The 14,375-nt window shown below is 32.0% G+C and overlaps 1 protein-coding gene and 1 non-coding gene across 2 annotated transcripts in view; both read left to right on the top strand.

Annotated features, from left to right (window-relative positions):
• Positions 1-14,375, top strand: part of LOC133325939 (putative uncharacterized protein DDB_G0282133) — a 97,386-nt gene that overhangs the window by 71,790 nt on the left and 11,221 nt on the right. The window contains exon 3 of the mRNA XM_061534637.1: positions 8,883-8,986. Coding sequence (XP_061390621.1) covers positions 8,883-8,986 — 104 coding nt within the window. The remainder of the gene's footprint in view (positions 1-8,882; positions 8,987-14,375) is intronic.
• Positions 6,090-6,163, top strand: Trnat-agu (transfer RNA threonine (anticodon AGU)). Its single transcript has one exon. It is a non-coding gene; the product is annotated as a tRNA-Thr (tRNA).

The raw sequence follows: 14,375 nt of genomic DNA, 5'->3' as shown, positions 1-14,375 counted from the left end.
CGTTTACATTGTACCAAATTTACATATCCCGGCAACATTACATATCCCGACAAATAGTTCTAATATAAGTGCTGATTTAAAGACATGATAATATACTTTTCAGTTTTCCACCAATTTCCTTCTTTAAATGCGACTTTACGCCGAATGAGTTTTATGATGAAAATCATAGACATTTATTCGTCGTTAAATTTGTCATTTCCTTTGTATATATGTCAAATAAATCACGGTTTCCGTAAAACATGTCCAGTGTAAATTAGGCTTAAGTAAACATTGGTGTATTCTTGTATATGTCAATCCACAGCTGACGGGACTTTTATATCATCTCAAGGTATGTCTAAAGCCGTATTTCAGAATTTCATTAATCGATTCAATTTAAAGTAGTATATGTAAATGTATACTTTAAAGTAATTCAATTAATTTGACTTCCGTCAATGTATAAGAATGAAATGTTGTATAAATCAAAGATGAATTGTGCATCATGATTTCTGTAAAGCTGTGCATTTTCTATTCACAACTTTGACATGACAGTTGACAAGATTGAAGTATTACCACCCAATAATTAACATGACTTTTTACTCTCCCTTCTTCTTATTTATGAATAATTTCCTCTATATATGAATAAATATGGGAATCTTTTACAACTGACATTGGGTGATAAATTCCCATGGATATTAGCTAATCCATCATAATTATATTCCCAAAAAAAACTTAGTTTTCTAAATGGATGCACTTTCTACTATTCTCTTCCCCAGAATGCATCACTGCACTCCACAATATGAGGGAGAGGAGAAATGCTTTCCCTTCCACTTGTTGTCGTTGTCGTCGTCATTTTTCTCTGTTGTTAATCCATGAAAACATAATCAATTTGTTTCAATTTCGAACTATGGTCCCGGATTATCTAATTTAAATATTCTTAATCTTCTGTCATGACAGACGAAAAAGCAGAAGAAGGTGGGCTTCTTCAGCTACCACCTCTGTTACGCTGCAGTCTGGTTGGTGGTAACTTAAATAAAACAAATTGTTTTTTAAATGAAATGGAAATTTTCTGCCTCTGTTTGGCCACCAATATGATTGGATATGTTTCATTAACAACAACTTTCATTTTCTTTTTCCGATAATACCGAACAAAAATTAAATGCATTTTAAATTCCACACAAAAATAAAAAAAAATGAGAAATGATTTCAAGACAACCTACATTTTCCTACACATTTCTTTTAGTACATCTATATGAGAGGGTGATAAATGATACAATGTGTTAGAAATGCACTCAACTGTCAAACCAATGCAATTTGACATATTATTTGTAATGTTGACTTTCTTTTCCTGACAAACCCAAAAAAATGGTTTTTGTTCATTTTTTTCTTCGTTGCATTGCATGCTTATTATCCACTTGTATTCCGCATCATTTGCCAGGAGATTTCTTAAAAGCCTGGGGATCGTTTTACCCCACGCCTTCTTCAATTGCAACAGCATAACCATTATTTGATAATATTCATACAATGTTTAGATGAGATAAAATAATGTATGATGGCACAGTTGGTGGCCGAAGCAGCAATGCAGCGTTGTGTTCCATTTTACATAATATGATAAATATACTGAGTAGAATTTACATTAAGTATGTCAAGAACGCAATGTCATCAAATATGCAAATTAACATTAAATAATAGGTTTGTCTTTTATTAATTCTTCAATATAATTATTTAAACAAATATTTTCGCATACTCTCTCAATATATAGAAGAGGCAATATAATTTGCTCTCTGTTGTCTGACAACTCTAATTGGACTGCTCCACAAATTACGGATTGTCAAATGAAACACAACTCTGAAAAATGAAACCCAAACAAAATTCCCAAGAACTAAATTTCACTTCCAGCACAAAAAAATAAAATATACATATTTTTTAAATAATAACAATCAAAATTTTGTGATATACTGTTGTCTACATGCTGATACCATCGAAACGTGACAATAATTTTGTTACATTTCGACGACGTCCAATTATAAAGTGGCCTACTCACCCACTGTTCTAATGACATTCTTATGCAAATGCAATCGAATCGTAATCATAATTTTTCAAATAAATATTCAAATAATCAATTTAATGTATGACTGTCTGTCTGCCGACGACGACACCTGGACAAAGCTCCGTCGTAATTCATGTTGTTAGGTCACCTAATTTTGTGTCACATTGTTTAACATTGGGCATGCAGCTAGCAGTCAATGTCCCATAACTTTTAGAAGAAGAAAAAAGTGTTAGCGGTGTTACCCACATAGCATAGAATTGTTACTAATTTTTTAAATAAATTTTCACGATTTTTTCCCCTAAACAAAGATCATGTCAAAAAACATTGACTTAACACCATGACATCTTAATTTAGGCAAGATGAGAGCACAAAAGTGTAGGGTTAAGTGTAGGAGGAATTCCAGAATTTTAGTTTGATATACTGGCCATGTAAGCTTTCAACACCTGTCTAGATAATTATAAAATGAAAGAAAAGTTTAAGCTATGGGGTCGGTCATCCACACAGCAAGGTAGGTGACCATGATAATTATGTTAAGCATAATTTATGGCTAAACAAAGAATAAACAACCGGCTATCTTTTAAATATTCTTAATAATTATCAACAGGCAGCTATTGTGGTTTTTTAGTAATGATGCATTTTTCATCTACGGATGGGACCGAATGCTTCAACGGCTGCACCTTTTTTATGGTGATTATTTTTTGTAATTTAGTTGGTAGGTGATGAAAATGCATTTTTTCTTAATCTTTCTAATTTGTTTTTGGTTAGGGAATGGCTTATCGTCACTGGTGTGGGTGTTGTTGCTTTTTTTATGCATCATCTGTTTACCATCCAGCCTATCCATCACTTCCATTTGTTAGAACATTTCTTGGGATTTTCAGCTTCTTTGTCGTTTGTGTTTGTTCTTTTCATTCTTATGGTGCAACTTTTACCGAAGCTTGTGTTTGCTTGTATGCGGAGATTACAAAGTCTATTCTCATGGAGCAATTTCGAAATGGTTTTTCGGAATTGAATTCCATTGGATTTTTTTGTTTTGCTATGAAAGCTACAACAATTATTTCGTCACGTTTTTTTTTTCTTTCTTTTTTATTTATTTGGAGGAGTTGACAATGATTTGGACATTAAATAAACATCAAATAAATTACATATTTACTTGCTGAAACAATATTGAGTATGACCTAAAAAAGTGGAGAACAGAAAATAACAGCTGATTTTATAATAAAAATACAAAATTCTGTATAATTTTCCAACGATTTTTTAATTAAACAGATTTAATGTAAACATAAACAAAAAGTTGTAATTTTGACATAAAATCAGCTGATCCAATCAGCTGATTTGAAAGTATTTTGCCTACATATGTTGTGTTTCATTTAAAGGATTTTAAAAGCATTTTCGTTTATGTTTGTTTAATTATGAAAGATTTCATCTCTAAAACATCAACTTTATAAATTTACACAAACAGCTGATTAAACCAATCAGCTGGTTTACTTACCCAATTAAAAATTAAAAATTTGTCATTTCCTTTCGTTGTCGTTGACATTTCAAATCAAAACGCAATCAATTATAAATCACTTTAATGCTCAATTTACATGCCAAAATTAATAAGATTTGCAATGCATTAAAATAAAATACGAAGTGCCAGAAAATAAATGTAAACATGCACATACACGAAAAAATCCTTTTCCAGATTTAATTCAAAAATTACAAACATTTTTACCCAATAAAAGAAAAGAAAAAAAACTAATAAAATCGTAATCAATATAATTACATATCTAACACGTTTTTCAATTTACAAGTTTTATTTTTGGATTCATAATTGCTTAAATGGAAAAGCTTTTAGCAGGTTTGTTTGTTTGTTTTTTTTCACTGAAGAGGAAATTTTTATTAAAGAGTTGTAATATAACACCAATTTCCATTAAACCCCATTTTTAATGGATAATAATAAAAATCAAAAAACTATCAGTGAACTGTAAAGAAAATAATATTAATAATACAAAATTAATATCAATGAACTGTAAAAAAATCTTAAATAAATATTTTGAGCTTTATTAGTTAATGTTTTTGTTATTGAAAATCTAAAGTAGTCATTGTGTTTGGGAAGAAAGTGTGAAAAATTATTTGTTTTTGTCGCTGTTGAAAAAAATTAAATCGTTCTAATATTGTAAAAGCGTGAAAAATAATATTTTTATTAATACAAATAAATAATGTAATGTAAAATGGTGTAGACGGAAATATTTTTGTAAATAATTAACACTAAAAGTTGTTTTTCGAATTCACACATATAAGGGAATTAAATAAATCCAGAACTTTCTTAATACAGAGTTTATATAAAATAAATTTAACAAACAAATAATTAAAATTTATTAAAATAAATCTACCATTTTTTTGTAAACAAATGTGTTTATATTTTAACAAGTTTCAGCTGGCTGCCATTAAAAATTATTGCAAACCCGTTGTAAATAATTTTAATTTATTTTGAGGATTTCGCATATCCACATCATATAAACTGTGAACATAATTGCGCTATATAACTAAATTTAAACGTATTTGTAGCATATGACTATTTTATAGTAATACCACGTTTACACTTTCGCGATAAATTTGTTTATCATAGCATATTTTCGATATATTTAAACAAATACCAAATAAGATTAACACTTCGAGTAGATTTTTTAGATTAGGAGGCAAGCACTCCTAACGATAAAGAAAAAAATCTCAAATATTTATTTTAACTTTCTATAAAAAAAATTTACAATATTTGTTAAATATTGTTTCCTTGGTCAAACAACATTCAAGTGCATAGGTCATGAATAACACACATTTTGATGTATGAATTTATGTTTGCATTAACCTTTCTTTTTTCCCTCGCGATATTCAATACAAAAAAAACCCACACAATTCCCATTCACTTTACAATCAAATAAAACCCAATATTAAGTAAATATGCAATAAAAAAAGAAAGAAACAAAATTCCACAACACACAATTCATCAATAACACAACACAAGTGTCAAAGGTCAACAATTTCACACATTGTTAATAACCGACAATATCATTTCACAGGTTCACTCAATTCACACACACTTGAAACGATGGTTTGTGTGTTTGATGTTTGTTATGTTTTTCGTCTTTTGGCTGAGATTTTTTGAAAGCCAAATATTGAAATAAAACACATTTTATCGTGTTCAATTTCACTGAAAATATTTGCCGTGTTTAGAATAACTCGTCATAATCATAAAACGCCCTACGTTTTGTTGTACATGGACCTTTGGCGGCGGCGGCGGCGAACGCGTCAATTGTGTGTAACAGCACTTGCACACACATCAATAGGTAGGCGCTTGTCATTGCCAGACATGCATTGCCCAATACCAAATAGTTATAATGATGATGATTGCCTGGCGTATTACTTTCAAGTACTTCTTACGCTTAAGATATGTTATATGTATGTTTGTATGTATATATACCGATAATCATTCATCATTTTTGTGCGTCATCATCAATGAAATGTAAGGTGATTTGTTGTTTAGATTCCCTTTGGTTTAATAATCTGGCGCATACTTGGAACAAACAGAATACACAACAACAACAATAAAAACAAAAAAGATTTACTCAAAATAAGTGTATAAAAACAAATAAATATTTTATACAGTAATATGGAAAGAGTGAGAAGAGGTGATTATGTTGGCGGCATGCTGTCATGTTATTGCGGAAGAATTCATAATCTCTCTCTATCTCAATGTGTGGAAAGGTGTGAGATATGTAGATCTCTTGATAGAGAGCAACTCAGTGTGCCAATATATTTGGTATTATGTATTATGGTATAAATAATACGAATTAGTACATCGGCACTGTTGGGCAAACGAATGAAAATACTTAACATTTTTTTATGAGTGTAAACAAAACGTCATCGTTGATGCGATTGTTGTTGCGTTGTTGTTTAGAAGAATGAGAGAGAAGTGAGTTGAATGGCACGTAACAATACTAAGGCGATGTTGTGTGTGCTTGCATACTTTGGTTATGGGTATGTGTGAGTTCACATAGCACATTGTGTATTGGGCAAGCAAGAGGGCGCCGTGGCTTAGTTGGTTAAAGCGCCTGTCTAGTAAACAGGAGATCGTGAGTTCGAATCTCGCCGGGGCCTATGAGTTGAAATATTTTTTTATTATTATTTATTTTTTAATTAATATTATTGTACAAAAAAAAAATAATATAAATATTTGGCATTAAAAAAAAAATTTACTAGACTACTAGTACATTTACATTGTACTAAATTTGATTAACCCCGTGAGTTTAAATAATCAATATCATTGAATATACGTCAAATAAATCTTCATAAAAAAGGTTAACCGGGTAAAAAGCCGTAATGTACATGCCATTTAGCATAAAAATTCCGCAAAAAGAACAATCATGTGTGAACGAGGCTAATCTTACAAAATAAAAAAACTCAATCGAATAATTAATTCCGTGTGGCCAATATTTTTTCCCAGATGTAAATAAAAATGATTAATTTTTCTCAATGAAATTGATACCTGACATTAATCACTCTTTTTGAATGAAGCCTTGAATTAATGAAGAAAAACGTAAAATACCATATTAATAATATCATCACAATAGGTTTATTAGGATCATATGAAAAATCTGACATAAATGGGTCATAGCATGAGCAATGAAAATATACTTCTCCGTGCTTCAAAATGATGCTGCATTTTTAATTCTGAATGCAAAAAAAGATTTCAAGATTTTGCAGACTACAAATCACACTTTAACACTTTATGCCAAAAACCCACAATGAGCGATACGAGGAATGGAACACCACCATTCATGGCGGATTTATGTCCGTCTCCTAAGAATGACATGATGAGAGAATTTGCCAGGCTTGTTGGCCAAGGTGTTAACGTTGCCTGAATATCTTTGTGTTCAAGCTAACATACTGATTAACATGTTAATTATATTTTGACGGTATTTGTTTTTGAACTATCGGCTTTCTTAAAGGAAAGTAAAACATGAAAACGAAATGCATTTAAGTGCTGAGGAAGTTTTCTTTTCCGTTCAGGCACATATGTTGGGTTTCCTCTGCCTATCTAACTACTCCACTAAGTAATAACACTAAACAAAGTGTAAACCAAAATGCAATAGCCGCGATGCGGCGGTTTTATTGTGTCTGGCTACATGTTTTGTGGTGCTAATAAAATATGATCGTAGCCCAGAGTGTTTGCAAACATGATGTTAACGTTACAGATTACAGGCATCATTTGATCAACAATGCTGCTGTTGCATTTCATATCTGGAGTCAAATGACATCCAACAACAAATCCCAGCGAACATCTGTTGATGTTATTCCCCAAAAAACAAGTCTCACTCATATCATAAAATGCGCTTAAAACACTTCACCAACTCCCAAAACAACAATGTTTTGATAACTGTTAATAATGTCAGACATGATTTTCAAATATTTTTATATTAATTTTTTTTGTTGGTTGGTTTTTGTTTTGATATTTCGCATATCGTTTTCCTTAGCATGTGTTTACATGGCATGAAAACCCGTTTATTCCCCCCATAAAACAGCAACCAGCAAACAAACGTTAAAAATGTACCGAACCGAAAATTGGCCACCAACCTGAGAAGAAACAAAAAAATTTAAATGTCTTTGTTGTTGTTGCTGTTTTCATTTTTTATAGTGCTCAATTTAAATTGAACATCAGTAATGGTAGTCGAGCATTTGGCCGCAGACGAACAAAAAAAAAAAATGCTCCAAAACATTCAGTAAAACACACATTATTGCAATACAACTCTAAAACATATGATTTCGGCAGTGAATGCTGCTGGCCCGGTCTGGCTGAACTGAATATGCGATTTATACATCTGATCTGTGAGGTCCATTTCTCAATAATGGTCGATCGATCGTTTGGTCACATGGTACATGATGGTAGTTATGTCGATCATTGTTACGTTCAATTACAATCCGCAATATGCGGTTAACAGTTTATTGTCTCATGTCTCCGGTTCGGCAACAAAACGCACGACAGACAAAGACGGGCGCACACAACACACACTTGACAATATACATTTTACTTTGGACTTTGTCATATGCTGCTGCAGATCATAAAAAATACATATTGCTCACGGTTTTTTATTTTTTAGCGGCCGCATATTTTAAAATGGGTTTATGTGTCTCTGAAATTGAAATTGAGCATGTGGTGATTTTCCATCAGCTGTTCTTCGAATAATGGAAATCTGGTTATTTGTTTTCAGGTGTTTCTAAAATAAGAAAAAAAGAAGAGTGTCATGTTCTCGGCCTACTGAAGTTCAAGTTTAGATATATTTTATTATTAATTATTGTATTATTGTACTTAATTCAAAATCTATTAATAATGCCACACACGAAGATCAGCTGTATCAGATGCTTCTCAAGCTTGCTGTCAAATTATGTTTATTGTGAATAGACTTCATTTGACATTTGACTTGGGAAACAACAGCTGTTTCCCGATTTCGATAGCTTTCTGGTCGACCTAGCTCATGATCTACTAATAAGCTCACCCATCTAGCTAAAGTCAGTTGTGTTTTTTCAAGTCTAATGTCAAAAATTTGAACTTTGTTTACGTTTTTAAAATGGAAGTCAATTCACAGTAATAGCGTTTGCCAGCAAACAGCTGATATCCAACTGGTCTCCCTGGTTGATGTTATTAATAGGCTATGACCTAGCTTAATTTTTGCAAAGATAGAATGGAGCACATGTTAAACTAAAAAATGTTTCGATATGTCGGAGAAATTGATTAAAAATATTTTAAAATTTTTAAACAAAACCAAATCAAAAAATTAAAATTAATTTGCTTTAATATTATTTTTCTTATTTTTTCCAGCAATACTACAACGTTCTACTGTCGACGTGGGGCGTATTAAAGTTCAAGGCGTTGCCACTTGCCTTTATTTATGCATGGATCCATGCGGTGCTGTTTATGGCTCGGTAAGTACACAGTCTCTTTCTACAAATACTATCTGGATAATAATTTTTATTTTTTCTATTAAAAACTATATTAACTTAATTTATTTATTATAACCACTAAATGTCAAATATTAAAAGAATTCCCTTTTGTTTCTTTCCCACAAATCCTAATCCTCAGTTATAAAAATAAAGTTTCCGAAAAATTGGCTTTTGATCTTTCAAAAAATTTCAATTCCATAAAAAATCAAATCACATCATATCAAATATAATGAATAATTCCTTTCGAACATGCTCATCATATTAGAAAAATTCAGTCTCAAAACAAAAAAACTAATTTTCATCTTTATTAGGCCTTTTAATATATCGGCCGTTCTTCAATCAACCCAAATGGTCATCACATAAGCCTCTTAAAGCCAAAATCTTTTAAATTTTCTTTAAAAAAAATTTGACAGATATTTTTTTAACCACAACTTAATTAAAAACCAATTGCCCCGGATGAGGAAAACGAGGTTGAAATCTTATCGCGACCACCAAAAAACAAACATTGTGATGTTTTTCTCTTTTACTTTCTATTTTAATTTGGGAAGAGTAGAAACAAATTGAAACACGTTAGATAACACGTTGATCGAACGCATGCAATGTGGCGCCACCGGTGCACTTTGTTGCTGCTGCTGCCTCTCAACCTTCAAGAAGAAGAAGAAGATACAATACAATAAAATTCTTATTAAGTCGGGAACAGGTCTTAATCAGAATATGATTGTCAATAGACCAATTGTTAGCGTGCGAGTGTGTGTGCTTGGGTTAGGTTATGAATAACCAACCAGCTAATCTGAACCACGACAAAAAAACGGCCTCTCTATAAGCTATGACCACAAATATTTTCATAATGCATTTGGTTCCATGGGCACACCACAAAACGATTTGAAATAATTTTGACGCCTGTCGTCTGGCTTTGTTTTGAAAATATGTTCACATATATTTTCAATGGTTAAGCGTTTCCGAAAAGCCCTATCACCTTGACAGGATAATGGGGCGATAGTGGCTGGCAGTGACGATGATGATGATGATGGCATGGGTTCGGTACATTAATTATGTATTCTTATTTTTCAATGGTAATTGCCGAGATTGTTCCAAATATTTATGTTTATGTACAACGTTGTGTGAGGTATTTTGGAGGGATCGGGATCACCGAAGACCACGACCACAACACGAACAAGAAAAATAAAACCCAGAAAGGGTAAAGATAAATCCATGGGCGGTCTATTGTGGCCATTTATGTGGTTCTCAGAATATCCCTCATAATAGTCCGTTCGTTCGTTCGTTCTGTGACACATAATGAAAATTTATGAAAACCATAGTAAATGGCTTTTAGTTCAATATTAATTAACAGCATCGTGTTTGATGATGAAAAGCAATAAAACGCTTATCGATTGTCGAACATTTACACATTTCCAAAAAGTGAGGAACAATAATTGGCGCCTTTCGGTTACACAAAGTGCAAATAATTTTATTTCTTGGGCAATCATAACAAGTGTTTTCAATAGGAGGAGGAAGGTATATTTTCCGCCTAGAGTACTCTCTCTCACCACAGGATATTTTGTTTTTTTTTTCTCGGCAAATGTTAAGTATTTGTTTTTCCCAAAACATGTTAATACAATGCGGCGGCGTTCAACCCCCTGGTAACATAAAAAAAACATACAATTGACAAGGGTATGGCGGGGAATGTCCTTTGAAATGTGGAAACGACAATGACATTACTTATCACCACTGCCAATTTTCAAAAGGACACCCAAAAACCGAAATGAAAAGGGAAAATTTTCACAAGGACATTATTTGACACTCCACCCATAAAAAAAAACAACTATAAGCGTTACGTATTATGATCATTTGGTTTCAAGGATACCCTTTTGTAGTAAGTGTGTGTAATTATTGTTTAACAAATACACCACTTGAGGGTTGTATCCTTTGTGTGTAAAATGAGTATGGTTTTTTTGGTAAAAAATAAATACAATTTATTGTCTAAAAATGTCCCTTATCCAAAAGAAAAAAATTGAAACACAATAGAACGTGTTCCAATTTTTCGTCTCTTTTAGATCTTTTAATATGACATTTTCGAATTACCTGAAATATTTTTTTTTTAAACAGATACATTTTAATTTCATCCCAAATCACGGTTTTTTAACAAAAGACTATTTGATATATTTATTAGATTATTTATAATGCATTTATTAGTATTTAGTTGCTAGTTTTGGAAATATATGAACTAATAGTTATGTTGCGGTTTTTAGTTGTTGTAATAAATATATCCCTTTTCACATTTGAAGTGCAGTGCAGCTGTTGGAAAATTTTGGATGTGTATATTTGCTACTAGCTAGTGAAAATATTCAATGACTGAAATATTAAAGGCAAACTATAAAAAAAAACAACCGGATTTGTCCCTTTCAAAAAAATTTCTCTTCCAAACTTTGGCGCCCAATTGTTCGTGGTTTCTCTTTTTTGGTACAACATTTATTTTCAGTATTTTTTCAAAGTGAGCTTTTAATATGGGAAATAGTAGAATTTCACCTCAGATTTATACTTGTTAAAGCTATTTATTTTTCCATAAGATGGCGCCCAATTAAAAATTCTGTTTTTTTTTAACCAGCCATTTACCTTGAATCTGTACCACCTTCTCCACAATTTCTGTCACTTTATCCACGAGAATCTGTGTAGTTATTTTTAAATTCGCCTCAGATTTGTCCTTGTTAACACTATTTTCTTTTCCACACGATTGCGCCCAATTAAACATTGTTTTTTTTTTGTAACCAATCATTTACCTTGAATCTGTACCACCTTCCGCTCCATTTTCGTCACTTTATCCTCGAGAATTTTTGTGAGCCTTTTTAAATGGTAGCCTATTTAACATTTTCTCTTTGGTGCCCAATTGTTTGTGGTTATTCTTTTTTAGTACAACATTTACCTCGATCGGTGTTGTTTCAGGATAATATTTTATTACAAATTTCACCTCAGATTTACCCTTTTTTAAAATATTCACTTTTTCATACAATGGCGCCCAATTAAACAATGTTTTTTTTTTTTTTTTTGTAATCAACCATTTACCTTGAATCTGTGCCACCTTCTGCTCCATTTCTGTCACATTATCCAACTCAAGAATGTGTGTGATCCTTTTTTTTAAATGGTAGCCTATTTAGCCTTGATAAAAGATAATAAACAAAAACTGCACATTATCACACAAAATCTTTTCATATCTAAGACGCCATCGTGTTTAAAAAGACATTGAAGAGAGAAATACAAGCTGAGAACCAATAACAGCATGCATGTCTGCATGATGATCAGCAGTGTAACATCGATGATGTCAAAATAGGTGTGAGCAGCCAATAAACTATTGATATTTATGTGACATTTGTGACAGGTGTAGTACTTGAGGGTAGGGAAATCGGCACATAACAATGAGAGCGGCAAACCAGGCATTGTAAACAAAAAAAAAATGAAAGAAATGCCCTTGTCAATTGTTGCACAAGCAGGCAAGCAATCGTTGTGTTTAAAGCAGATTTTTCTGTTAAGATAATAATTTCAAAAATCTGTTTAGACATGAAAGTAGATTACCGCACTGGATACAATGGACATTTAGAACAAAACGTAATGATATGTATTCAAATATAAAAAAAAACAAAATTAAGCCCCATTTCAAAGAGTTCATTATGTTTCCCCGTTTTTTTAACTTCCCATTAAATGTATAAAAACTATCAATGTTATTTGAAAAAACACTTATATTGAGTCACCATAGCCATTTATTTTGTCACTGTCTACAATTTGCATTGTTTGTGATCACTTCCAAGTTCATTGCAATTCAAAAAATCACAAACAATTAACAACATTGAACCAATTTCTTTGACAGTCAATTAAAATTGTTGTTATGTCTCGACTGAAGGAAAATAGAGCCCCCAGACAAATTGCCACATTGGGCCACAAGCTATTTCACCTCTATACTATAAAAAATGAAACTGTACAGCAAAAAATAGCAGGGGCGCTATAGCCGGATTTGTTGTTATGACTCAATGATTTAACTTTTCTCCAACACTAGAAAGCAAAAAATCTAATTAAACTCATTTTTTTTTTTTTTTTTGTAAAATTAATGCAATTCTTGCAATAAAAACGCCAAAGAGGCCCACATTTTGAAATGCTTGGTTTCACATTAAAATATGTGTAAATAATGTCAGTTTGCGGAGCTGTCATAAATGTTCCCTAAACAACAATTTTTAGCATAACACACAACAACAACAACGGCGTGAATGGTTGACAGACAGAAGAACTATTTTGTAGAGAACATTAACAACATAATCAGTGAGACAGAGAAGAAAAAAAGTTGCACATAAATTTACATTCTTGGAAATTAAAATAGTTTTGCTAAATATAATGTCCGTTTTTTCTTGTGGCTGATGATTACTTGGAACCGAGGGGTTGAAAGGAGATTGGAATTAGTATGGGATTCTGGGCCATTTGTAGATTACTTTTGTGTGTGTGCCTTTGGCTTTTCTTCTCCAGCCGCATTACATACTTTATGAACAATAAAGTTGTCAACATTGATTTGACATATAAAACTGTCAGCAAAAAAATATTTCACGTGGTCGTTCTCTCTTTCTCACTGCTCGCCAGAATTGCCTTTAATGGTTTACTCCCAAACGGCGGGCAGCATTGCCATATGCAGCCTTAGCCTACCCTACAAGAAGAGGGAGAACAATCTTCCATTGTGTTTTGTTTTTATTTTTTAATAATGCCACCACATCTTACCCTAAATGTGTCGTATTTAGTACCATTTGCTGTCATGCTCGTCTAGTTTGTCTTCGCGGTCTATTTTTAAAACGGGTGGAAAAAAATAAATATTTTTCCCCACTTTATTTGTCCAGGGTGATTTTCATTTATTTACACAGAAGTTGTGTATTTCTTCTTCCTTTTTTCTGCTTCATAATTTGCTATAAACTGCAACTAATTTTTGTGGCAGCCAAGCGTTAAATTAAAAAATTGCCTTCTCCATAAAAACTTCAGTTTAGATTTTCTTGCGTAGGATAATTTAATTCAAATTGTTCCCTGGAGTAAGATGATTTCATTTTCATCAAATGTTTAGTTACAGATTTTCGTAGCGTTTGTGTGCTTTTTCTGTGTGGAACTAGTTGGAAATGGAGTTCACTGGGAATTGTAGTCTATATAATAAAACAATGATGATGGAAAGTTGTTGACAATTTTGATGATTTGACCTCAAACTTCTTTTTTGTAACATTTGGTTTATTTGCTATGGTTAATATAATGAAATTGCCAGTGATGTTTAATTAGGCGTTTTTCGTATTAGAAACATTTTTACATTTATTTTGGGAATATTGGAGGATGTTGATAGGATCAACCAGTAAGGTCA

The sequence above is a fragment of the Musca vetustissima genome, unplaced genomic scaffold (assembly GCF_032173495.1).
Source record: "Musca vetustissima isolate MV318-11 ecotype Yass unplaced genomic scaffold, APGP_CSIRO_Mvet_v1 utg6593, whole genome shotgun sequence".
Taxonomy (NCBI): domain Eukaryota; kingdom Metazoa; phylum Arthropoda; class Insecta; order Diptera; family Muscidae; genus Musca; species Musca vetustissima.
The sequence above is the reverse complement of the archived record's forward strand: the minus strand, read 5'-3'. Positions and strand labels throughout refer to the sequence as shown.